Raw genomic sequence first — 27200 nt, forward strand, 5'->3', positions numbered from 1 at the left:
CAGGGGCCACTGGCTGTGCTCAGCTGCCCAGTCTCACCCTGGCTTCGGGCTTCTTGGAGGGTCAGGCAAACCAGAGCTATGACTAAGGCGCTCACTTGGTAACTCTGCCATATTCCTGATCTTTCCCTCCCTCTCTTCCCCTCCCTCTTTAACCACCCCCGTGTTCCCCTCCACCACCCTTGAGCCCTTCCCCGCCCTCCCCCCACCAGACGCCCACCCCGGGCTCCTTTTCCTGCAAGATCGCAGAGGTGGCGCGCAGCCCGACGAGCCCATGACGGACCCCCGTCTCCTGCTTTCAATGCCTCAGCAGAAGACCCTCAAAGGCTGGAGAGAGGAGGGCTGCGGCTGGACATCCTCCCGGCAACCCTGCTCGGACCTGGTGCTCCTGGTGGATGAGACTGGCGACTGAGCAAGCCCCTGACGCTGCCTTCGCCGTCGCCCGCCCAGTTGTTGCCGTCGATCCGGACCGGCCCCCGCCCTGCCCTTACTGTTGCCCGGCCCAGGTCGGGTCCCGGCTTCGGGCGCCCCGGGGCTCGCCCCGCGCCTGCCGCCACCCGCGCGCCTACTGCCCGCCGCGTCCTCCTGACAGCTGCGGCGGCGGCGATGATGCAGAGGAGGAGGGCGCTGCCGCCGGCGGTGCTCATGGTGGCGGTCGGCGCCCGGGTGTGATGCGAGCGTCATGGTGGAGATGCTGGCTTCGAGGCGGTGAGAGAGCAAAGGAGGGCGAGAGGCAGCCAAGGGCGGAAGACAGATCAGTTCCGATCGCTTTCTTTCCTCTGTCGCTTCCCCCTACTGTATTTTGCCCGTGGTTTGCATATTTAAAATCTCTGGACTTCATCCTCTCCCCACCACCGAAGTCTCCCCGTTTCTAAATGGAATTAGTGGAGATTGGAGCCTCTGGTGTAACGCACAGACATGATCTATGGACGCAGTTTGTTTCACAGTGAGTACCTCTCCAGCGTGCCAATCTGATCTCGGGGTGATGCCACCACCTTGCCTCCCAGACCCATGCTCCGGGAAAAGCCCTGCCAACCACTCCAGCCAGACCCCGCAGTCCATTGGAGTCTGGGGCAGATGTAAACTTTCAGTACTGCAGCATCATACAGCCTGGCGGCGGGGGCGGCGCACAGAGTGGCGCTGGACCTCAGAGTTGGTCAGGGAAAACCATCTCTCCATAGCCAGGATCTCCGGGTGGTTCAGAGGAGCATGTAGTTAAAAAGTGGACACGTGCAGGAGATGCTGGGCCCCAGAGAGAACGCAGGTGGAAAGAGGGAGGCAGCAGGATTGATCCTTGCAGAGCAAGAAGGAATAGTCCTCCTTCGTGGGGTCCAGGTAAGCTAGTGTACACCTGAACCCGGGGCCTTTAGGAAGAGTGTATGCCAGCCCCTGCTGTAATTCTGCCTTGGAGTGTGGTAATGCTTGGGGGTTAGGCTGAAAGGACTGGAGGCAAACAGGATCAGAAGTCATTAAAGACGTGGTTGACAGAACCTGTGCCGCTCTCAGTTAAGCGATGTACTTAATCCAGGAGTTCAACACTGTATGTTTTCATCAAAGCAGGGTAAGAGGGTCAAGTGTGCACGACAGTATGCCTTGAGCCTTTGGATGCCTCTGGTGGGGGAGGGAGTTGTAGAAAGACAGCAAGTTAGTAGGAAAGATCTGTCTACACACACACACACACACACACACACACGCGCGCGCAGGTGACCAATCTTCTGGCCAAAGTATAAAGTACCACAATTTATAAGTCGTCGAAACTTAATGTCAAGATCCAGATTTTTTTGTTTTTGAAATTATCTTTACGCATTGATACTTAAGCATCTGTGATGAAATGACTGAATTATTCCTCCACATCCTTTCCGTAAATTAGCTTTAGGTGGAAATGTGCAAAGGAAGATATTTTATATAATTGGTCAAAATAAATAATTAAAATGAAACAGAAGAAATGTTAGTTATTACCAAGAAGAGATTAAAAAAAACAACAACAACAACACTTTTCTCGTCTCAGGTTTTCTAGACATTTTTTGAGAGAAGTAGGAAGAAGGAAACAGAAGTTTAGGTTGCTGTGGCATTGCAGATTTCTTCTTGTTACAGACCAGAGTCTCCGATCCTGAATTGACTCTGTGGATGCTTCTAGAAACCCCCTCTTTCAAAATTGCTGTGTGCTTTCCGGATGATAGTCAACTAAGAGCCACAGTTCACGTTAGAAATGGTGGATTTACAGTTAGGGATGGTCGCACACGGAACTAGTGGGGATTTACTTTTTTTTTTTTTTAGCCAACCAACCTAACACAAGCAAGCAGAACTCCCACCAATCCACTTTGACCTGTGTTCTCTTGCTTTCCCACCCCACCTGTCATGGGCTTGGAGTGACTATGTGTGTCCTAAAATCCAAGTTTATTGGCCATGTGTTAGCACGGGTCATGGAGATTTGGCCCTTTGATTTTCTGTTTCTTCTACGTGTGGCCCTTCTTCTCCTCTAAGGACGCCCACAAAGCTGTTAACAAAGGGTCCTTTACTGAGGAGAGATCTTGAAATCTCACTGCAGTCTGTGTAAAATTTGCAGAGCCTCTGCAGCACTGTCTAAAGCTTTGAGGAGTTTGAGTACAGTCCAGCTTCGACAGGAAGTGCTTTCCTGTTGGGAGTCCCAAGCTTTCCTTTGAACATTTTGAAGTAGTTTCCCAAAGTTCTGAGTCACGGTTGTAGGATTTGCGATGATAACATTATTCTATTTTGGTATCCTCTTATCTGTAAGATGTCTTTCAGTTTTATAAGATTTGGTCCTTTCTGAGGTGGATTCTAAGTTTCCATATTCTTTTCTGTTTCAGTTATAGCAAGTGTAATCATCCTGCATTCTGCTGGAGCAACCAAGAAAGGAACAGGTGTGTTTCTTTGGAAAATTTCTAATGCAGATGTTTAATTATTTTGAATTTCCTATTTTACCATACCCATTGTATTCCAGAACAGCTGAACATCTTATAGTATAAATAATTGGCTTTGACTAAAAGACCATTTCAAAATTAATTTACTAATGGATATTAGGAGAGTATCGTCTCTATTTTTTGTGTGTGTGTTATAAAATACTGGGTGATATTTCTTTTTCTTTCTTTCTTTTTTTTGTTTTTGTTTGTTTGTTTGTTTGTTTTGAGACAGGGTTTTTCTGTGTAGCCTTGGCTGTCCTAGACTTGCTTTGTAGACAAGGCTGCCCTCAAGCTCACAGAGATCCACCTGCCTCTGCCTCCCAAGTGCTGGGACTAAAGGTGTGCACCACCACACCTGGCGATATTTTCTTTTAAACATTTGTTGTGTTTTACAGAGAAACAAATCACTTCGGAAACACAGAAGTCAGTGCAGTGTGGAACTTGGACAAAGCACGCAGAGGGAGGTGTGTTTACCTCTCCCAACTATCCCAGCAAGTACCCCCCTGACAGAGAGTGTGTCTACATCATAGAAGGTAAGCATGGAGGGAATGCCAGAGCCAGGGAGACAAGCCGAAGCAGGGCTCCTTTCAGGCACATGAGAGCCCCAAGTGTGTGATGTGCGCGGAGACATTACAAAACTGATTCCAGTGATACTGAACACAGGCATCTCTCAATGAGCAAATAACCTTGAATCTAGAATCAGGCTTATTACTGAAATGATTAGAAATGAGTTATGAGCAAACATAAATCTGGTAAATGAAACAAGTCCAAAACAAACAAAAACCTTCTTTTGCAGTACTCTAAAACAATAGAATTATTGTGTAGTTGACAGGCTATGCTGATTTATGACATTTTCAGAAACTGGTATTTTACTAGTTTAACAATAACTATAATAACTATTCTTTGTTAGTGTTTCCTTCAGTGTTAACAAGCAACCAATAACCATGTAAATATCTAAGGTGGATCTATAATCATGTCTTCTAAACACTCACTTGAATGTCATTTGGCTTCTTCTGTACTTGCAAGTGACATAATCACATTTTCAAGTCAGTCTGGGTTCTAACTTATGAAGATTTCATCTGTTTTCCAACCTGAAGGACAAATGTACTTTAAAAAAAAGATTCACCCTTCTGAATATTTTCCATTTCTTTTAACCTTGAGCTACCTCTTGATTATGTACAGAGAAAGCATTTGATATATGTGAACATTGCCTCCCAGTGATAAAGGTAAATTTTAAGTGTTAGTTTCAAATAAGATAGAACTTACTGTCATGCACACCATGCGCAGCTGCAGACTAAGGTGCGGTGTTCGGAAAACCGTGAAAATGGAGTGTGTACTCACACCAGAGTCACAATCGCATAGCTGTAAAAATCTCTGGTTTCTGTTTCTCTGATTTTTTTTTTTTTATTATTCTCATTTTCATACATGCCAGGAACCTTCCTCTTCCTCTTGCATTGCTTAAAGTGGGGTTTTGTTTTTTTTTTTTAATCAAAGATAACACAAAGTACATCAACTTTGCTGTTTACAGGATAAAACAAATGAACTAAAACAGACATCTGTCAGTTTTGGCTTGTTAAAAAAAATGAAAACATTGGGACCCATGATTGAAGTCAGCTGTTATTTTCACCAAGTTTATGTTACCTATTTATTACTTATATGTACTGATATAACATGAACTTTTGAAGAACATACTAAATTTTGAAACATTTCCTCATAAGAAGGTATTTTAACTTTGTTAATTAGGAATTAAAGGCAAAGAGAGGTCTTGTTGAGATTCAAAATATGTGTATTTGAAAGAGCAGTATTTAAAACTGCTAGGTTATGAGAGAAGACCATCAGAGTGAGTTATCATACCTAAAAGTTTAACTAGGAAGTGAAGTACTGCCTGCCAGCTGTACCAACTTGTGCCTTACTTTGGTGGCAAGTGTTGTCAGCCTTGAGTGTGATGGTCTCATTTCTTTTTTGTATTTAGAGCGAAAGCAAAATAAAATGAGGAAAAGAGAAGAGACTACTCTTTTGCTATGAGTGTTTGAACTCTTGAACGAGGACCCCACTCGTTCAAGTCAAATGACGCTGCAGCCACTTCTTTATGAATATTTGCAGTCAGCGTTGAACACAGCTTTCAAAACGCTAGAATTATGGTGCTGTCAGATGGCCTGGGGAGTCTGAGCAGCTCAGGGCCTTCAGAGCTTATGCAGGACGGCTGAGCTGAGAAGATGAAGACAGAACTGTGATGCTGTCCTTTGTTGTTTATGGGTGCATCGGTGGTAGTGCTCTTTTCTGTAGACCACCGTGGGCAGAGAAGTGGGACCTAGGACTCCTACCAAGGCAAAGAGAGGAAAAGGTAGGAGAGAGAGATGATCCTAAAAAGAAGATTTTAGGGGCCAAACCTTTTGAAATTCATACAGTAATTGTAGGCAATGTAGTACCACTGAGAATTCACAGAACTAATGAGAAAATACGTGAAGGGAAAGGATACCAACCAAGGAGGCACTAAACACGGCCCACTAAAAGGGACTGGACCTATTGGCAAGGGTGACAGAGCAAACCGGGAAAGTGAGATGTGTTTAGGAGCTTGAATGCAAATGATTGGGTGGGAGATGAGAGAACAGGGTTTGAAAGATACTACAGTGCTCAAGTTTGCCATTTATAGGTGTGTTCCCTGGAGAGAAGAGATATGTGGACTTTTAGTTCTATGTTTATTCTTCATCTTTATAGAATAAAAATACAGAGATTGCTTGTAAAGGTTTCATGTGAATAAAAATATCTGAACAAGGTATTTAGAACATTAATATTTCAACTCATTAACAATATAGATGTCTGGGGCTTTGCCTAGAATGCCTGTTTCCTTGGGCATAGAGGTTCTGGCATCATCTGATTTCAAAATCATCCCATTGGGTTTTAACAACACCCAATGCCCTGATATCACGTGAATAAAGAGAGGCTCGGGATGTGTTTCTGGAGCATAACATATTGGGATGGAAGGAATAGGAAGATGTCTCTCTGTATTATGTCTCAGAAGGAGCCTCAGACAAGCAGGGGAATCACATAGGGAAGTCACGGAGTCCCTGTAGATGAGATTCAATAATCAGTCGGTTTCCAAGTGACAGTTGTTACAAGGAAAAACGAGGCAAACAGGCATATGTGTTTATTACATGAAGCAGTTAAGAGTCTGCTTATGACTTTAGGATGAGTACTGTGGTTAACAAGAGTGGGAGGGAGGCACCTCTCAGTCACGAGAAGATTGAGGGAAGACAATACTTGAAGATGCAGGGTTCAGGGGCCACAGTAAACACATTTTTAATGAGGATAATTACACATACCTATAGCTAGAGGGAATTGTTTGATCAGTAGAAAATAGGTAAATTAGAAATCGGAGGGAAGGAGAGCATTGTTATTTTTTTGATTGTTGACACAATGTAGAATGCCTGTGAAGGTAGTCTCAGTGACCGAGGTTTGAGCAGATGAGCAGTTTGTGGGTATGCCTATGAGGGTATATCTTACCAAGGTGAGAAATTCCGTCCTGCAAGTGAATGGCACTGGCTCTTGACTGTAAAAGGGAAGAGCCAGTCCCTACTTTTATTGCTCTCTGCTCCCTGGGCAATCATGTGACTGAGTAGCTGCTGCCTTCATGTTCTCCTTCAGTGAGGGTTATAGCTTGGAACTGTGAGTTAAATAAACATTTTCTCCTCCTGGTTGCTTTTGGTGAGGTATTTTATAATAGCAACAAGTAACAACGCTAAGAGGGATAAAGGCAGGCCCAACTGCTTAAGGTAAGATAAAGCGTAAACAAACAAACAAAACAAAGCAAAAACCATGTACATTCTCAGTTGTGGAAAGCAAGATGCTTTCATGGGTTTCAGATAGTATTGGCACTCCTTCAGATGAGGAGAGACCAATGCACGTGCACCAAGTGAGTGTGCACTGACCCTGCATCCCAAGAGTCTCAGAGAGATGGATGGAAGTCTAAAGCAATTTCATTGGCTAGGGAAAACAGAAAGAAGGAGGATGTTACTCTGAGAAGTTGAAGACAGGGAAAAAGCAAGTTTATAGAGCTGGACCCTGAGAGATTCAGCTTGTCCACACTGTAATCACACATTTGTACGTCTACGATAACAACTCTGGGTAGCACGTTTACTTTTCAGCAAGTTAGTTGGTGTTTCCTAAAATTTTAGCTCATGGGATTTTTATGTGTAGGCAATTTCAGCATGCTGAGTGAAAGGAAAGTTAATTATGCATGTATAACAGAATTCTCCAGAAGGTGCATGAGGATGTGATGCTGAAAAGACTTGAGTCATATGTTTCTCTTTGTTGGATAGAGTGCAAGCCAGAAGAGGAATGAAGATAAGAATAAATATGTTTTCTTCACACTTGATGGCTATTTCCTGGTAGAGGGTACAGGTGGATATAGTTGATAGGTGATGACACTTTAGATGCTAAGTAAATTAGCACAAGACAGTGCTCTTGGTCTCCTTTCCCTTAGCTTAAGACTTCTGACATGCTGCAGTAGTTTATTTCCTATTAAAATCCTCTTCATGCTTATCAAAGGGCAGATGTATGTCCAGGCTCATAGCGTAGAGTAATAATGAACTCAAACAAGACACTTAGTGCTATGTTTATAAACAGATCCCATTTCTTAAAAAAATTGTCTTTATATTTGTAGAGGCATATGCTGTGTAAAAACATGATTTCTCAGATAGTTTTAAAGGATGTTTTTCAATTTGAAAGTTTTAAACATTTAACAAAAATTCTTTCAACTCTCTCATACTTCCTCTGGCTGTTGACCTTTGTCATGTGTACTAATGTCGGATAAAATGTGGCCTGAGTTATAAATGTTTTTCCCCAGTGGATAATGAGTTGGCAATGTTTTTACAGATTAAATCTATATTGGAGAATAATCTTTAAACTTATGCTGACCTCTTTGCTATTGATTTTCAATTTTAGACTTGAAGAGCAGTGAGTTTATATTTTATTACAAAAGTCTCCAATTTCTAAGTTATAAAATATCTCAATTCTAGATAAATCATTGGCATCCGTGCCTGCACAAATTTAATGTTTAGGTCACAGATTGTGATGATCAATACACATTTAAGGAACAGAAGAGTATGGACACCAGGCATTCAGAACAGCTGTTGGCCACATAGGAAGCAGGATTTGCTGTGCCCAAGTTTTTGGAAGGGTTAGTCCATGCAGAAGGTCTGGTAAAAAGGAAGCTCTTCACGGAGGCTTCAAGCAAACAGTGGTTTCTGGCCTGGATATATGTGCACTGATATTTCTACTAATGTTATGCCATTATAGTGTATTATAGCTGGGTATAACAGGAATTGCAGTTAGTACTGTTTTGGTCGTAGAAAGGAATGGTGTGAAGGAATATTAAGTGTGTATTAGCGTGGTGATTTATAAGGTTACCAGGCTATCACATGCTTCTATATTTCAGAGAGCTGCAGAAACATTTATAAAAGTAAACTATTTTTAATTTACTCAAACTAATTTTTTAAAAAAAATAATTGATGACATATACTGTGCTTAGGTAACAAGGAACTTGCTTTGATGAACAGTCTGAGAGAGGAATTTTGCTAAACAAGATTGTCTTAGAAAATCGGATATGTATCTTAGTGGTAGAACATTTTCTTATTATGTGACAAGCACTGGTTTCAATCACCTGCACAGAAAACAGAAATGAACAAAAGTAAACAATAGAAATTAAAGGAAGTGCTCCTTTGATAAGGAGAGGTTAAATTGTGAGGGTGCAGACACTGCGGGGGGGGGGGGGAGTGAGCAAATGCAGAGCAGCTGGAGTGGACCTTGCCTTAGGCAACAAGACGTGGTCCAAGTGTTTCACCTGCTGGTTCAGGAATGGTGAGAGCGTGGAAGTCCGGTGTTCTCAAGGCCTCTAGCTGGCAAGTGCGTTGGTCTGCAGCTCAGTACATGAGAATGCCACTGAAGTTCAAGTTTAGAATGATGAGGTTCGCATTTTATTTCCGGGACCATTATTCTTAATATCTTGGAGCTAAGCAGAACACCTAGCTGCAACTACTGCAGTGGTTGTGTGACCGTCTTAGGGATAATTCTCAGGTGGTTTCTGGCTATAAACCTGAACACTACAGATCATAAGAAAAGTGAGAGCTACACTGCTACATCTTCTAGCATGAGTTAACAGCGTTGCTAACTGGGGGCTTTGTGCCATGGCAGTCATTTTGCCTTACAGTAGCATTTTGTGCAAGGTCATCAGTTTTAAAGGCCAGCCTTTTGGTGTTCTTTAGTGAATGAGTCCCTACAGCACTAAGCCTCCCAGTGCATTTCCATACAGCTCTTCTGCAGGGTTCTGTTGAATACTATACAAATAGGATCTGATACAAAGTCAGTAAATCTTCCTCGGGATCTAAGAAACAGTTTTTTACAAGTAAGCTCTCTTTTGTTTGTTACAGCTGCCCCAAGGCAGTGCATTGAACTCTACTTTGATGAAAAGTACTCCATTGAACCATCTTGGGAATGCAAATTTGATCACATCGAAGTTCGAGATGGACCTTTTGGCTTTTCTCCGATAATTGGGCGGTTCTGTGGGCAGCAGAATCCACCTGTGATAAAATCCAGTGGAAGATTCCTGTGGATTAAATTCTTTGCTGATGGAGAGCTGGAGTCTATGGGATTCTCAGCTCGGTATAATTTCACACCTGGTAAGTAAAAGCCTCTTTTCCATTTTTTTCTTACTTCCTCCTTTTTGTTTTTCTGTTTTCAGAGTTTAAAATCTACTGTAAGATGTTAATATTTTTCGGTGATGTTTTCAATTACATTTAAAGTCCAATTTATAACCCTCCTCCTGCAGGCTTTACCAATTCTGAAAAAAAGAAATCCTTAATTCTTGGTTACCTTTGGGTACGCAAAGAAGGAATCAGAATTCTGTGTGGTCACCATGAACACAACTGAATTGACTTCCATCATATTGATATGTGTAATTTGAGAGACAATCTGTAATGTGGAGATTAATTTTAGGTAGGGGCTCACAAAGCTTTAAGGGACAATTGTAATATTAAAAAGGGTTTTCCTTAAAATAAATTTTAAGAACTTGAAAATAAAAATTCATTTGCTCTGAAAACTGTTATTTATAAGGCAAGCACATCCTTCTATACAGTTATCTAATTTCTCCTTTTAGAAATGAAATTCTTTTAGAGGTTTGAGGAAATGACACGTGAGCCTTACGGGAGCCAGCATCTCATATGTGGTGTATCTGGCACTAAGACTGATCACAGACTTACTCAGCTTATGTCTATTTTCATCTTCCACTCAAAGGGTTCTGTGATGTTGACAGTCATCTTTCATTGCTACAAAAGTGTAGTATCATATTCTTAAGCCCCGCCCCCAATCATCCTCTACTCATGAATTGATTTTTGGTGAAGCGAAGCCACTTTATTTCATGTCCGAGAAAATCATTCAAGGTACACACAACACAAAACTTAAACATGGCCAAAGGCGCTTCCCTGTTTGCTATTTTGCTCCAATTATAATAGACAAGAAGAAACACAAAACAGGCAAATCTTTGAAGCTATTTTCCTGTAATGAAAGTAGAGGGCTGTGGGATAGCTTGATGGTAGAGTATTTGCCTAGCGTGTGTGAAGCTCTGGTCTTGGTCCCCAGTACCACAAAAGAAAATAATTGCATATACAGTGTATAAGTAAGGTTTTATTGAACAAAAACTTCACAATTTTGAAGACAATTGACATAGGATTGGTTTACATTATGTCATATAGTCTTTGTTAAATAATTTGAGTATTAAATATATCATGTGGCTTAGCCTTAGGCACTACACTACTTCATGATAACACTGTGAGATTGTGGTTCTTAATCACTTTTTATAAAGCTTAGATGCACAAAGAAAACCATGGCTATTTCATATGCCAAATCAAACTAATTTGACATTATTCAAAAATATATGAACATTTATTCTATTTTATTTAGCATATTATTTGTGCTGGATTTGAATGTAACCTATAAAAATGCTTACATGAAAAATGGTTTTATAAGTATGTTTGCATTGTTGAGTGTGTTGACTGCGAACATAACCTCTAGGGCAGAAAGTATGCTCATCTAAAGATTGTCGGGTCAGCCGGAACCTTTCCCACTGCTGCAAGGTGCTCCATACTGCCAGCATCTTGTGGTTTAACATAAACCATGGCACCTCTATATTATCCCAGTTTTCACCAGTCACTGTGGAAGCCGGTATCAGATGCTTCTGTGGGCTAGTCAGAGCTACATCCTTCATGTTGGATACAAGATGTTATCACCAGGGACAACTCAGTCAGAAGAAACCTGAGGAAACTATCAGGGAGCTGGATGCGTTAGCAGTTGGCCCAGGTGTCTGTCTTTACTGGGTGAATTCGTGTAAACACAGAGGAGAATAGTTGGCATAGGAGAGACAGTGGGACAGTAAGGAGGGGACCCGCAACAGTTCTATGACATCACAAGATATATCACCAATGGCCTAGCCAGTGAGGCAAAGCCATCTACAGATCTGTGGTAAAGAGCTGTGGCTGAGGAAGCAATGGCAGAGGGCAGAGCCTTGTGAATGCTCAGATAGCATTTCAATCTAGAGCCCATCTCCCTTAGGGGCTGTAGTTTAAATTCTACCTGGTGAGCTGAGAAAACTGAGGAGAGAAGAGTTCCTCCATTTGATTTCATGATACAAAGTCCTGTATAAATCATGTTGTCATCAAAGTACAACCAGAAGGTGGAGCAAGGGCCAACGCCCCTGCTCCACAGCTGGGATCTGGGTCAGCCGAGGGGACATCAACTTTAAGGCCAGGTAAGGCCTTATTTTGTTTGTTTGTTTGTTTTAATGCCATTAACCTTAGACATAACCCACAATATTTTCTCTTTTGCTACATTATTTTGTATAAATAGAGATAATATTGATTACCTCTGAATTATTTGAGGATAAGTCAATGGCTATACAGTTATGAATTTGAATTTTTTGAATGTTTGTAAGATCTCAATTCTCTCAGCTAAGTTTTGATGTGTTCTTAAAAAGTAAGGATATTTTGATGTTATTGGGGAAACAAGTACCCTAGAAAGTTTCAAAAACTAGGCATCCTGTCTCTGCTTTTTGTGACCTTTGAATGTGTATTAAAATTATGAGGAAAAAAACCTAGTCCTTATGTCAGATGACTTTTTGTTAGATTCCTTATTTAGGCTAATATCACAATGGAAGGAGTTACAGTTATTTGTGATGATAAAATATATCCAAGAAGAAATAACCACAGGAAGGTCAGGTGACTTCCCTTATATATTACATAAGAGAGTATCTAATATCCAAAATCCAAACACATTGTCATCTGGATGCATTTCCAGTCAGGCTTTGTAGGCTCAGAGAGCACAATGTTTGCTACATGCAAAAGACCTGCAAATCCAGATTACAGTCTTAGTTTTGAAGTTGAGCTAGGACACTAGGTGTTTTCTCACTACAGTGTGGACCACGGCTTCCCAGTCCATTTTAGACCTCAAGCGCTCACTGCCTCATCCTCATATCTCCTCCTTTCTGCTTGCCTTCACGCTTCCATCTTCCCTTGCTAGCATGATCATTTGTGCCTTCAGTCAGTTCCAAAATTGTTTCTATTTCCCAAGATCTGAGAGTCTGACTTTCTTTTCTAACCACTTCAAAAATGAAGCAAATAGCCTTCTCATCTCCAGCTCCTGCTGGCCCTGGTGTCTGGGCTTCTGAATCTCAGTAATATCTGCAAATCAGTCAACTGGACAGCATGCCTGGGCTGGGAGGATAGGAAGATGGCCAACAGAAATACCAGGGACACGGTCTTGAGGAAGGTGTTCTCTTTTTCCTACACATTTTAACGGTTCTTTACTTTTTAGTTCACTGATGGTTATTTCTGGTTCCTGTTTCATCATCATTCAGGTGTCTTGAGGACAAGGGTGAATCACCTGGGACAGGGGTCTAGACTGTATAAGAAATATGGTGAAGAGGAGGAAGTTATCAACTAGTTCAGATTCTAGGGTCTGTAAAGAGTGAAGATTGAAGAAGGGCAACGGAGTCCCTGAGTGCTTCAGAGAGGATGAATATAGGGAGATTTTCCATGCACCCTGTGCACTGAGTAGACAGCAGCCATGGCAGTTTCTGGGCTGTGTGGCTGTGGCTGGATGCTGTGGCACTCACCTTTAACTGCAGCACTAAGGAGGCAGAAACAAGTAGATGATATCTGTGACCTGAGTGCCTGCCTGGTCTATGTGCCAAGCTCCATTACTTTCAGAGCTGCACAGAGAAAGATTGTCTCAACAAAACAAAACAAAAATGAAATAAAATGAAACTAAAAAAGAAATAAAATGAAACACTGCAGATAAATGTTAAGACATTAAAAATGGTAAGGTCTAACCATTGTAAAATATGATCACACATACCCAGCTCAACAAGAAATCATGTTAAACATAAAAACTGTTAAAGAACCATAGTACTTTCTCATTTAATAAGGTTTCTTGTTAAAAAATACTTATAATAACACAATACAGAAAATCAAACAACTAGTAATATTTATAAGACTTTGACTAAAATTGTAGCAATACAAATCAAATTATAAGAATGGTACCCCAATAGGATGTCCTCCCCTCTGTCCCAGTTTCCTGGTAAGTGAAGGCTTTCGTGGGACATGCCCCTTGGGCTAGTATGCAGATATAAGTGAGTATATACCATTTGAGTCTTTCTGCTTCTGGGTTAACTCACTCATTACGATCATTTCTAGCTCAATCCATTTATCCACAAATTTCGGGAATTCCTTGTTTTTAATAGCTGAGTAGTATTCCATAGTGTATATGTACCACAGTTTCTTTATCCCTCAGGAACAGTCATAGGGGAGGGGAATAATGGGAAAATGGGAGGGAAGGAAGAATGGGAGGATACAAGGGATGGGATAACCATTGAGATGTAACAAGAATAAATTAAAAAAAAAAAAGAATGGTACCCCAGTTATTGAATGACTGGCGAAGAGGTATTCTTGGAGCCCAGATAGACCTATAATAAAAATTGATTGAGGATTATCAGTAGAACTTAAAGATCTTTCTAAAACAGATTTTGGATTTTTGGTATTATTTATATAAACAAACTATTAAAGAAAAATAAAAATAGAAACTAATGTAAAATGTTTCAAATGAGGAATGTTGTTTCTCCTCTCCACATTTTGGAAATTCAGCCTAAACCTTCTGAGCAGTGGATAACACTTCCCCACAGCCAGCTGCCTTCTTGGCATAGTTTCTTTTGCTACTAGAAATCTAACTTAAGTGGAAGAACACAGCTATACCATTGGACCTCCCAAATCAGGGGCATTACCTAGAGACGCTTTCTTATCATTTATATTTTTATTAATACTTGTTATCCATCTTACTGCTTTCTCAATTAATGGATGATAAACAAATCGCCAAGGGTAATAGGAACATGACTGATTAAAGTGTGGATATACATCAGTTTTTTTTTCTACTTTTGTTAATTTTGACTAGAAAATAATGCTTTAGCCCCTTGACACTTGAACTATCACTAATTTTAAGAAGAAAAGACATGGTTGCCGCTAAAATAATGATAAAACTAAAGTCTTAATTTGAAGCCACAGTACAATATTTACTAGATTTTATGTCAATGTTAAATGCATCAGTATAATATACATATAAGCAATCCATCAAACAAAAGGTTCCCTCAAGTTAAAACATAAATAAACAACAACACTGGTTTCTAGATTTATTTTACTGCTAATCCATCTGAGTGTAGGAAAACATTCTGGAGGTTGTATTTCCAGTGGAGGCAATCTTTTCTCCTAGTCTGTTACTTTACTGTCCAATGCAGAAAAAGGGTTTTTTTTTCTCCTACTACTTTCTACAAAGAAGGGTAAACATACTGAGTCTTGCATTTTTGATGATTTTTTTCTACACTATTCTCATGAGATGTTACCCACATCCTACTACAGAAGCCAAGGACTGTACCTCACAGCAACAGCGATGTGATGTTGAGTTAGTCATGCCCATTGAAGTGAGTGGAGTTTTTAAATACCCAGGGATGGTTACAATTCGTTGTACTTAAATAGCACCTTTCATCTGAGAAGCTCAAAGTCTTTTAGGAACAATAGGCCAATTCCTGGCCTCTCTCAAACTGATGCTGATTGACTTCAAAGACCTTGCAAAGAGTACACTGTGAGCAGAGATTTAGCACAAGCATTTCCAAAATACCTCTGTGCACAGTAGATGAAGTATTCTATTAACTAGACATGGCCTTTAATGTTTCCTTAATTATTTGATGAAACTTTATCCTCCTGTTTATGAGAAGATTGAAAGCCTATACACTTAACCACTTTCAAAGGTTCTAAATTCTTAAAGAGACTTTAAATTTATTAGTCTTGGATAATTTTGTAAATGAGCATAGTGTTTATATTGTCTTTACAGCTCCCCCAATTACTCTAGTATTCCTGCCCCCCACTCTCTTTCAAATTCATAACCCCTTTTTTCAGTTATTATCTTTATACACAAGCATGCACATGACCCATGATATATCTACACACATCTGTAGATATAAATACAACCTCTGTGTACGTTTAATGCTGTTCTTGTATAGGCGCACATTGCGCTGAACACTTGGGACTGAATAACCCCTCAAGAGGCTTGTCAGCAGAGAAGTTAATTGAGATGTCTCTTCGCAGCTGGACATCATCATTTTGGGGTTGGGTAATTACAGTTCTGGAATCTATTCTGATATGAAAGAAAAATAATCTCTGGAGATTATATCAAATTTTATCTCAAAATAGAAACTTTACAAAACAAACAAAAATTTTATTTTTGACATAGAAACTAAAGATAGCATCAGTTTAGATAGTGTTGTCTTTTAATGTATTGTTTTACGATGTTGACTCAAACTAGGACTCATTTCATCTTAGGAATTGCTGTGCAATATAAACTTTAAAGAGTAACATCACATTTCCTTTTGAGTCACACTTCTCAAGAAACAAGTGCAAAACTCGAAACACTAACAACAATTTAAATGTGGTGCAGGTAACCTTGATGGTCATCTGAAACGCCGTGATTTCAGTTTCTGAGTCTCAGTCATCCGGGCAAGTAACCGGTTCAGCTCTTCAATAGTTTACAGAGGACTCAGACAGAGATGTGGGGAGCCAGGGAGGCGAAACTGCTGCTTGGTCTAGGTGGGTGTTCAGGAGAGAACTGGGAGTGGGAGAGACGTTCCAGGATTAGCTCCCATCTGTGCCGAGAGCACCACAAGCAATGTAAAAGGAAAGAGAAGACTGATGAGCAGTTTCCTGTACAATACAGGTATCAGCTTCTCTCTAGGATAAAGTCCAGGTACAGGTCTGTTGTTTGCAGATATTTGATATTTTGAGGCTGGAATAAGTGTTTGGGACATGGTACATCCTGCGTGGGACCACAGAGGTCCCTACAGAGTTGTGTATCTTCTTTGGATTAGAAAGACTTTGTGGTTCCCAACTTTCACTCATTCCTTCCTACAAAAAGGGAAAAGCCAGAGGGCTTGGGAGAACTTGCTATCTGGTTCATTACACTGTGCGTACACATCGAACCCTTCCTTGCTTATCAGTTTATGTAGCTCCGTGCTGCTGCTCCTTCTGCAAAGGGTAGAGGCTAAGACTAATGTCATCACATACTGAAATTTCTTTTAGTTGGTTTATATTAAGAAAGTTAATTATAGAAAACTATGGTACCATCTCACATTTCACTGCTATCTTTCACTTGAAGAATTTACATTTCTCATGTCAGAAATGTCCTGCAGTTTACAATTGTTTCTTCCCTCCCTTTTTCACCTCTTAAAGTCTATGCCTTCTCCACCCAACTCATTATGAGGCAGATAGTTGCTTTCTTGTTCATCTCTTATACCTATTACTGAAGATATGACTCTACGTATACAGTCCTCTGTTCAAACCTGTGCCTCACATGTTAATACTTAAGGTGAAAGCTGAAGTTTCTTCATTTACGTGTAACTCAGTTTTGTGCCTCCATCATACGTGTCTCCAATGCTCAGTTGTGGTATCAGTTGTGTCCAGTCACGCACAACACGCCTTTATGTAGGATTTGTTTAAGCAGCTCAGCTCAGTGAAGGAAATATTGTTAAATCTCTAAGGAGAAGCTTAAAATCAGAAATGGAACTACTTATTAATTTATATAAAAGAGATCTGATAGGATAAGTGGAAACCACGTCTCAACTAGCCATGAGGTCACCTCGGCACCCAAATTCATCATCATGTGACCAACATTTAGCCTCCATTTTAATTTTTAAGATAAGCAGCATCAATTAAAAATAACAAAATACAGAACACAGGCATTTGTTCCTTATATGAACACTTCTTATATTATTTAGTTGTAAGACTTATTAATATAATCTTTCTTACAATCTTTTGATTGACATTTAGTTTATTGTTGAATTTTTAATGAATATACATTTCAGTTTATGAATTCCATATACATTTTTCCTAAGGAAGTATTTTTAGATCTTCATACTTGAATCACTGTCTTTCATAGCATTTTATAAACAGTTTCAGACTTATTCTTAATTTAGTTGTATATGAAATCATTTAAGGAGTTATAAGAAAAAATTACTATTGCCATAACTGAGATTCACCTTCTACTTATGTGCTTGATGTAATTATAACTATAAAAGTAAATCTTCTGTTTCTGTACTTAAAGTGAGTCCACATCTTAAGTTGATTTCCATCCCACTGTTTGCCAGTTACTTAATCAGTGGGTCTTTCTGGTCCACCCTGTTGATCATTATTACAGTTTAAATACAGTAGTGATGTAACTATGGCAACCATGCAGTTAATTCAGTGTCTCTGACCAGATCAGTGTTGTGTAGTAGACTAATAATTAGGTTATGTGCCCCTCCCCCAATATGTTTTTGCAGGAACTGCTAGATTCAATGAAAGTGTTGTTACATGTCAAAGGGGACTTAGAATCACAGGCAATATATGGCATTAAAGACATGTATCTGTCAAATATAATATAGGGGGTTGATCGAAGATTATCTGGGTGGGTACAGATATCTTTCCTTTCTAATGAAGACATAGAGTACTTCGTGTCAGGGGAGGTGACGTAATGAGGACTCCAAACAACTTTACAGGAGCATGAAAGAATAAGGTGAGGTGATGTATGTGGGCAGTTTCTAGAAACAGACAAGAAACAACAAGAAATGGATTGTTCTCTAGATCCCCCAAAGTGATCACAGACAACATATTTCAGTTTTCTAATATCCAAAAATGGAAAATAATGTGTGTTGCTTAAATCCACTGAGGTTTTCATAAATCTATTCTGAAAGTGTTGTGAAACAAATAGTGATTTTAGTTCTTGGAAATGAATTGCTATTATGAAAGTATTTTAAAATGGAATTGGAATCAACAGTGGTAAAAATCTGGAAGAGATTTTGAGAAATATGCTACAGAAAATGTTCCTATTGCCTAAGTGGACTAATAGAAGGCTCTTGGTGTCAGTGACTGTCAAATGGGGCATCAGTGGCAGAAGAGCTCATGGGAGAGAAAACATCATGCCCTGTGGAACATATATACATAAGGAAATTATTGGCAGAAATATAGAAGTCAAAACTCACAGGATACCAGGAACTTGAATTTGGACACGAGAGGACAGCAATCTGTGATGCATGTACTCAGAAAGATGCAGTCATTTTCCAGACTCACATGCACATCAGAGTTTTACACACTTACAGTTTTAAGAAATTCACTGTCAATTAAAATTCAGTTTGTTTGTTTGTTTGTTTTTATGTATTTTGAAAAGCGTACCTTATAGAAGCAGAAACGAATAATTCTAATGGGTTGGGGACATAGCCCCAGGCAGTAACATTTTGCTATATATGCGTAAATAAAGGCCTAGATTTGATCTTCCTAACTCACATAGGTGCATGGAATATACTTGTACTTCCAGTGCCATGATAATGGAGATGTGGAGGGGTGGGTCACTGAGGACTTTCCCCTTAGGCTTGGTGAGCTCCAAGCTAATGAGAGCCTGTTTCAAAAATCAAGAAGGAAAGCTCTTTACAAAGACCACCAAATTGTTCTCTGACCTCCACACACATATTTATACATCTGCCAATGCAGGGATCTACACTCACAGGCACTGGAACTCCCTCACCCACTACCTACAACATTCCCCATGCGTGTACATATGCACGCACGTGCACACACACACACACACACACACACACACACACACTCATTTCAAAAAATTAATTTTCAGACGTCATCACAAAGTGGAATCACAGTATTAAGGACCACAATTTACTCATTTATTTATTTGGTTGGTTGGTTTGTTGAGACAAGGCTTCTCTGTGTGGCTCTGGCAGTCCTGGAACTCACTCTGTAGATCAGGCTGGCCTTAAACTCATAGAGATCCTCCTGTCTCTGACTTTCAAGTGCTGGGGTAAAAGGCAAATGTCACCACTGCCACCTGGCTACAACAATTTTTAAGAGATATTCAGGATACAGTTTTAATTAATTAATTAATTAATTAAAGAGACAGGACATGGTGCTGCACTTGGGAGGCAGAGGCAAGGGGATCAATGTGAGTCAGGATACAGTTTACAAATCACTTCAGTCATAGCAAAAGCCAAAAATAAGGATCATAATATCTAGGAAAGACCTGCCCAGGACACTGAAGAGTAGTTGAATGAAGCCGATAACATACACAGGAGACACAGCTGGTGAGGGTGTCTGTCAGCAGAACCGTCGCCTTAAGGAACTAGGGGAGATGGAAGGAGAACAAGAGGGAAAAAGATGCCCTACTCAATATTTCCAAACAAGACTCAAACTAAAATCAGACTCAACCTAATATCATTGTTGTGTTATTGGGATGAATAACATGCCTCTGTTCAAAGATGGAGTAATGTTGTGGCTCCAAGAACATCCTACTCAGAACCACCATAGGGTCTGATTTAGGTGATGCAGACACTGAGGACCAAATCTGGATTTGAGTGATGCTCTAATAGGCTGAGAATTTCTGGGCACCATGGAGGATGTAACATATGTTGCCTTTGCCACAGAGATATATCTTGACAGGTCACAGGTCTGACTGTGTGGGAGAGAATATTGATACACCAAGATGTCTATCTTCTGTTTTGGAACCGCTAAAGTGTGGTGTTAAATACCAGACAATAAAGCAGGTCACCATGGACTTCATGTTGCTGCCCACCTGACTTTAAGATGGGGAGAGTCTCCCGAGATTCCTGTGAAGTCACAAGGAATTAACAGAGTCCTTCAGTGCGAAAGAGGGAGGAAAAAGTCTCTGTCAGATGACATCCTAAGAAACAGAGAATTTGCCAGGCGGTGGTGGCTCATACCTTTAATCCCAGCACTCAGGAGGCAAAGGCAGGCAGATCCCTGTGAGTTTGAAGTCAACCTGGTTCCAGGACAGTCAGAGCTGAGTTGTTACACAGAAACCCTGTGTTGAAAAACAAAGAAAGAAAGAAAGAAAGAAAGAAAGAAAGAAAGAAAGAAAGAAAAAAGAAAAGAGCATGGTTACTGGGGCCTAAATGTTTAAAGTGTGTGTTGAATATGGCAGATAAATAGAAGGTAAGTGAAAGTTAGACTTTGCCTGCGGAGATGCAGACCAAGGAGACATGCACCTGCACTTTAAATGTTTAAAATGCTTCTCATAATGTCTTCCTTATCTGTAGTTTTCCAAACATAAAGTAATAATGTATATCTAGATGTGCATATATGTACATTTGTGTCTTTTTTATCATTTGATTTCATGTGAACTCTGTCTTTATGCATAACATGACTGAAACACCCACATACAAATCTTGCAGTATTTTCCAGAGATGTGCATGGGATGGTGGTATTTTTGCTTGTGGCAAATAATAGCTGTTTGTGGGAACTGGCACCTTTAAGCCTCTGCCTCTTTGTGGCATAGCTGCTGATGAATTTGCTTCAGCAGCCCGTGCTGTCTGCTCCTGCCTGTTCAGTTGGCTTGCTTCCTGCCACTACACAGCTCTGCTGACTTGCCTAAAATTCTGTTTCAGTTTGTCCTTATGGCATTTTCCTCTTCCCAGCCACTTTCAGACAACTCTTTTCAACAAGCCTAGCCTAGGAGCAACAGAGGGATTTAATATGGCTTGACAGTTCACAACTAGCAGTACATATGCCTGCAAAAAGTTATAGTTGACTGTGTCAGGCAGGAACACATATTACTCATAAATATGCCAGTTCTACTCTGAGTTGATCATAATCCAGATCAGCTGTTCTCTTCCCTGGAAGCATGTCTCCAGAAAACTGCACTACAAAACCCCAGGGGTTTCTCTAGGTGATATGGAGGGGAAGTAAAGAAATCTGCCCAACTTTCATCTCAAAGGAATGTGTTTTCCCCCCTGGCAGATATGATGAACAAAGTAGAACCAGTAGAATGGCTAGTGGCAATATTGACAAAGTAGGAAAACACAGATGAGAGTTGCCATGACGATGACAAGTAACATCAAAAGAAGAGTTCTGGTAGCAGAAAAACACATCTGCTTTGCCGAGGTGTCCTGATGTAAATGACTAGATAACTCGGGAAAATCATAGCAAGTTTTATTTGCATGGGAACACATTGTTCTGCCTTCACAACTTCTTTCAAGTAATATTTGCCTCTCATTCTAAAACTTAATAATAAGATTACTTAAAAACAGTGACCATGATTGTCTGCTGCTCACAGCAGTTTTATCCCCTCATGCCTGGCCTTCTCCCACTGGGTTCTTTCCAGGGCGTCTCTTGATAACTCCAAGCCTTGAGTTTCCCTCTCACACTTCTTTAAGTTCTAAATAGGCATCACATTTCTTCAATCTGCCAGTCCCCAATTTATACTTTTGGCCTGCTCCCAGACTTGTATTAAAAAATCTATTTGCATCTGAGCCATGAGCAATCCATCAATACAAAAGAAATGTAGAAATTCCATAAACAGACTGACTGTTACTTTCTTTTGCAAAGTACTAGCACTGACATTTCTGCTGGGATTTTCACTTTGTAGGTCAAATTGAAAAAAGTTTTATTTTTCCTCATAACAACTTACATATTCTGCTTGAGATCACCAAGTATTTATATTATAAAGTCCAAGTTTCTTTTAAGATAAAATGTTTATTAATATGTTCACATTGACTGTAATTGAAATCATTTATCACCAAAATATAATGTACATTGGTACGTTCTAGTTCCTTTCACACACAAAAAGCTACCAATTACTTATGATCATTAATAACACATGGCTAGAAAGAGGTTTTAGTATGAGATATGAGAGATATTGATTTACATTCAGAATTTTAGACGCACCAAGGCAGGAAAGATGATTTCTTCAAGGCTGCCCAATACAAATATCCAAAACACTATGAGTGAAACATTTATATAAATCCTGATTGTTTCGTGTTTCTTCTTGCTGTAGGCAATTCAATGTATATATGTATGTATATGTGTGTGTGTGTGTGTGTGTAATAATATAAAGGTATATGTAGAAAATATTTAATAAAAATTAATATTGGAAGAAAAGTTTAAAAAAATATACTGAGTAATGGTCATTCCATTTCTGAGGGTGTTAGCATTGTGATGGGATATTCCTGGAGCCGTTTGTATAGGCCTTAATATTTTTCCCTCTACAGTAATTTATTATACTATATATATTTGCACAGTATATATGCTTATTCATATCATTGTTTTATGTGTCATAGGTCATAAAATATAAACAATTTCCACCATCCTGTCTTCCATGAGTTCAGATTCAGAGTCATTCCATTCACTTTCTTGTTCTGTGACTTTATATTTCTGGATCTCATCGCCTGGCAAGTATAATTGTGGGTGTTGCTACCTTACAACATTACAGATAACATTGCATCACATGTGTTCATGTGAGATTATATGTCAATTTCCAATTCATTGTCTTGTAGACCCTTTAAGCAGGAGCAAGTGGTGACTGACAGCTAATTGCCTCTTTGTTGCGTGCTGAGACAAGTACTTTATTGAGATGTACAATTTTGTCTTGAGCTAAACCGTGCTTTTAAAGAAATAGATGCCTGTTCCCAGGTCAATGAATGCTTTGGCATGAGCACAATATCATGTGTACTTCAGGAAAGTAGAGAGCATTAACTAGATATGCCTGTCTCATTGATATGGATGGGGGGTGCTCATGGAACCCTTGTTCGCCCATAATCAGTCATGCCTCTCTGAATAGAATTACAACAATATATTCTATCCTTAGATTGCAAAAAATAATTGACTTTGTGACACATCTTTATAGTCCACACTCATCAGGTATTAGCAACAGTTGGCACTCCTCATTGAGTTTGTAAATGAATGGACAGAGACTAATAATGAAAGAGGATGGAATGTGTGAGACTCCACAGTTGAGAAGGGCTGCTGCTGGGCTAATGTCGGTTTGGCGGTCAAAACCATTTGTAGAGTGTGACTTTGAAATGGAAGAAATTAAGACTGACTAAGAAGTTAATAATTTGATTCCTATGATTAAGAGCTCTGGGAGACAGGCCAAAGATTCACACATAAAACTTTAGAAGTGGGAAGCACACTGATGTGTTAATTGAATAGTGACACTTGAGACTAAATTTTATTATCGGATGTGAGGAACACATTGGCTAGAGAGAGCACAAAAGCTCAGGACTAAAGTACACATAATGCAAAACAATGCAGGTAAGGGAATGTAGGCAGTGACGTTAGCACAGCGTCTGTGCCGACGATCTGAGCAGCAAGTCTGGAATCAGAAAAAGTCTGCAAGAAATTCAGTACCAGTGTTGAAAGCATCAAGTGGAATTGGCTGTTTCACTAATTTGTGTCAAAATTTACCTTGGAGAACCAAATCTTAGAAAGTGTTATACTTATTTTGGAATATGTTGAAGGAGATTAATCAGTTAATTATCTGTGTGAGCGCATGGGGAGTTTAGAGCTGGATGGAAATCATGGCCAAGAAAGATGAACACAGTTTAGGGAGAACTAAGAACTAAGTCAAATTAATCATGATACTTAGATATAAAACAGAACATGGCTTCAGTGCAAGGCAAGGCCCTCGTGTCAGCAAACCAAAGGACAGAATTGTGTATCTGGAAATTTTACATTTAATTTAGTCTTGGCTTCTTTCATTATAGACCTAATTTAAAACTGACATCAGTTTTTCTTTGAGTGTAAGCAAATTTTTACAGTGCACATCAATTTTTAAATTAAGGAGAGATTTATTTTAATTTACAAAGAGGACTTCATTCCCAATAGTGGTTATAGATCAAGAAGCTTCCTTAGAATATTTCCAAAAGGCAAGGGATGGATACAAATTATAAAATGTGAAAATGACAAGGATATTGATAAATGTATTGTTTAGTCTTTTAATTCTTCTTTCTGTATAGCTTTCTCATGTTTCCTTTCAGAAATGCCACCATTCATTCCTATTTAATTAGAAATATGTGTTAGCATCTCTAATATATGGATGACTCTAGGTGCCTTGGGTAGGGATGGGTTACAGGTTGCCTTGTAGGTAGTTACAGGAAGCTGTGAAATGCTTGACCTGGGTCCTGGGAACAAAATTTCAGATCACTACAGAAGCAGAAAATCTCTTAACTTTTAAACCATTCATACAATCCCTTTGCAATATCTAAAGAAATACGTTTGTTCTTGCTTTAAAAGTAAGGGTTAGTATATCTGGGTCTTGAGGTAGCGCTACTCTCAATTTTCTGAGAAAGCACCAGATTGATTTCCAAAGTAGTTGTACAAGTTTGCACTCCCACCAGCAAGGAAGGAGTGCTCCATTTCTCAACATCCTCACCAGCCTGTGCTGTTATTTGAGTTTTCTATCTTAGTCATTCTGATAGGTGTAAGATGGAATCTCAGTCGTTTTGACTTGCATTTCCCTGATGACTAAGGACTCTGAGCATGTCTTTAAGTTCTTCTCGGCCATTCAAGATTCCTCTGTTCTCATATCATTCTACTGACAGTGACCTTTGCCTGACAGAAGCTTTTCAGTTTCAAGAGGTCCGTTTTACTAATTGTTGATCTTAGAACCTGAGGTGCTGGTGTTCTGTTCAAGAAGTTGCCTCCTGTGCCAGTGAGTTCAAGGTTCTTCCACATTTTCTCTTCTAATAGGTTTAGTGTGTCTGGTGTTACATTGAGGTCTTTGATCCACTCAGGCTTTCAACTCGAAAGATGTTTCACCATACAATAAGACCATTTGCTCAACTATGTTCATAACAATTTGTTTTATTTGTTATAGCCAGAATCTGGAAATAACGTAGATGTCCCTCAACAGAAGAGTAGATAAAGAAACTGTGGTGCATTTACACAATGGAATACTACACAGCTATTAAAAACAAGGGAATCATGAAATTGGCAGGCAAATGTATGGAACCAGAAAAAAACATCCTAAGTTAGGTAACCCAGACCCAGAAAGAGAAGCATAGTACATTCTCATTTACAACTGGATATTAGCCATAAAATATAGGATGACCATGCTACAATTCACAGACCTAAAGAAGCTAAATAGCAAGAGGGACCTTACAGAGGATCCTCAATTCTCATTCAGAAGGGCAAGTAGACACTGGAAGCAGTTGAAGAGAAGGAACAGGAAGGGAGCCTACCATAGAGTCCTCTGAAAGACTCCTCCCAGCAGGGGAGCCAAGCAGATGCTGAGACTCACAACCAAATGTTGGGAGGAATGTAGTAGTCTTATAGAAGAGTTGGGGGATAGAAGGACCAGGATTGGGGGCGGGGGCAGGGGCGGCACGGAGGCAGGGACAGAAGCTCCACAAAAGACCAACAAAGCCAACACATCTGGGCCCAGGAAGGTCTGCAGAGACTGGTGCACCAACAAAGGACCATGCCTGGACAGGAACTGGACCTCCTGCTCAGACATAGTCCATTGGCAGGCCGGTCTCCATGTGGGTCCCCTAGTGTGGGATCAGAGGCTGTCTCTAATGTGGATTCTGTTGCCCGCTTGTTGCTCACTTCCCCTTGCTGTGGCAGCCTTGCCAGGCCACAGAGGAAGAGGATGCTGGGCAGTCCTGATGAGACTTGATAGGCTAGGGTCAGAAGGCAGGGGAGGAGGGACTTCCTTTCTGAGCACTAGGAGAGGCGGAAAGGAAAGGGGAGGGGGATCCAGAGGAGATGGAGGAGGAGGCTGCAATTGGATGTGAAAGTAATACATTAAAACAACCCTACAAATTCACAGAGGGAAAAAATCTTAAATATAACCTTAAATTTAGAAACTTAAGTTCTAATGCTTTTTTCTTTGTCATTAAAAAAACATTCAGGAAAAAAATTAAGGGTTGGATGAGCTACTTTTTGGGGGGTGTGTGGTTCAAGACAGGTTTTTTGGGTGTAGCCTTGGCTGTGCTGGACTTGCTTTGTAGACCATCCTGGCCTTGATTTTACAGTGATCCACAGGCCACTGCCTCCCTGAGTGCTGGGATTAAAGGTGTGTGCCACCACGCTCAGCCTGAGCTACTCTTCTTACACTCTGACTTTTAACTGTTGTTTGGGCAATACTTAATTACTTTACCCATTTGCTGACTCTGTTAGGTCTAGAACTATTTGCATTTTTCGAACTATAATAGTTCAAAATAAGAACACTTTGTGCATCATAATCTAGATGTCAAACTAATAAGAAGATAACCATTTTAGCAAATATTCGGAAACATGTATCTTCTATAGTTACAAAAATAGCTTCTTTGAATTGATGTATTTGATTTTATTCAAAATTTTCAATAAAATTGTCTTACAGAATAATGTGATAAATGTAAATCATTAACAAATTAACTCAGATGAAATATGACGTAATTAAGCAGAAAATCCTGCTTTCTAAAAGTCTCCTTGTAAGCAATTCATCTTAATAAAATAATGAATTATTGAATTTTATTATATTCCAGACATTATAATAAATATTTTGCATGTATTATTATATGGTATTTTTACAGCTAACCTATGAGATATTATACTATTTATGTCTAAGTTTAGAATTTCAAAGCATAATGACTTAAGAAGCTTACGTAATATAGAAAAGCTCACACTGCTAATGATGAGATGCAAACACATGGTTTAGGCATTATGTCCCTGAGTCAACAAATACAATCCGTTTCATGATTACTAGCTCAGACTCTGATTTTTCTCTCCTTTATGATCTTTCTGGGGGATCTTTCAGATGTTTTCCTTGGATTTAGAACCTATTGCATATACATACATATGTACATATATGTGTGTGTTCATATGTATGAATATATATGTAAGATACACATATAAATGTGTGTATATTATACATATA

The 27200-nt window shown here is 39.7% G+C and overlaps 1 protein-coding gene across 3 annotated transcripts in view; it reads left to right on the forward strand.

Moving 5' to 3' along the window:
- The first annotated feature begins 600 nt into the window (after positions 1-600).
- Positions 601-27200, forward strand: part of Neto1 (neuropilin and tolloid like 1) — a 117135-nt gene continuing 90535 nt past the window's right edge. Inside the window, exons 1-4 of one of the 3 annotated variants that reach the window (XM_051163885.1) lie at positions 601-943; positions 2826-2879; positions 3314-3451; positions 9347-9595. In XM_051163885.1, coding sequence (XP_051019842.1) covers positions 916-943; positions 2826-2879; positions 3314-3451; positions 9347-9595 — 469 coding nt within the window. In that variant the 5' untranslated portion in view covers positions 601-915. Of the gene's footprint in view, positions 944-2825; positions 2880-3313; positions 3452-9346; positions 9596-27200 lie in introns of those variants that run through there. The other 2 variants (XM_051163883.1, XM_051163884.1) reach the window with 2 other exon arrangements.

Source organism: Acomys russatus, chromosome 20 (genome assembly GCF_903995435.1).
Source record: "Acomys russatus chromosome 20, mAcoRus1.1, whole genome shotgun sequence".
Classification (NCBI taxonomy): Eukaryota; Metazoa; Chordata; class Mammalia; order Rodentia; family Muridae; genus Acomys; species Acomys russatus.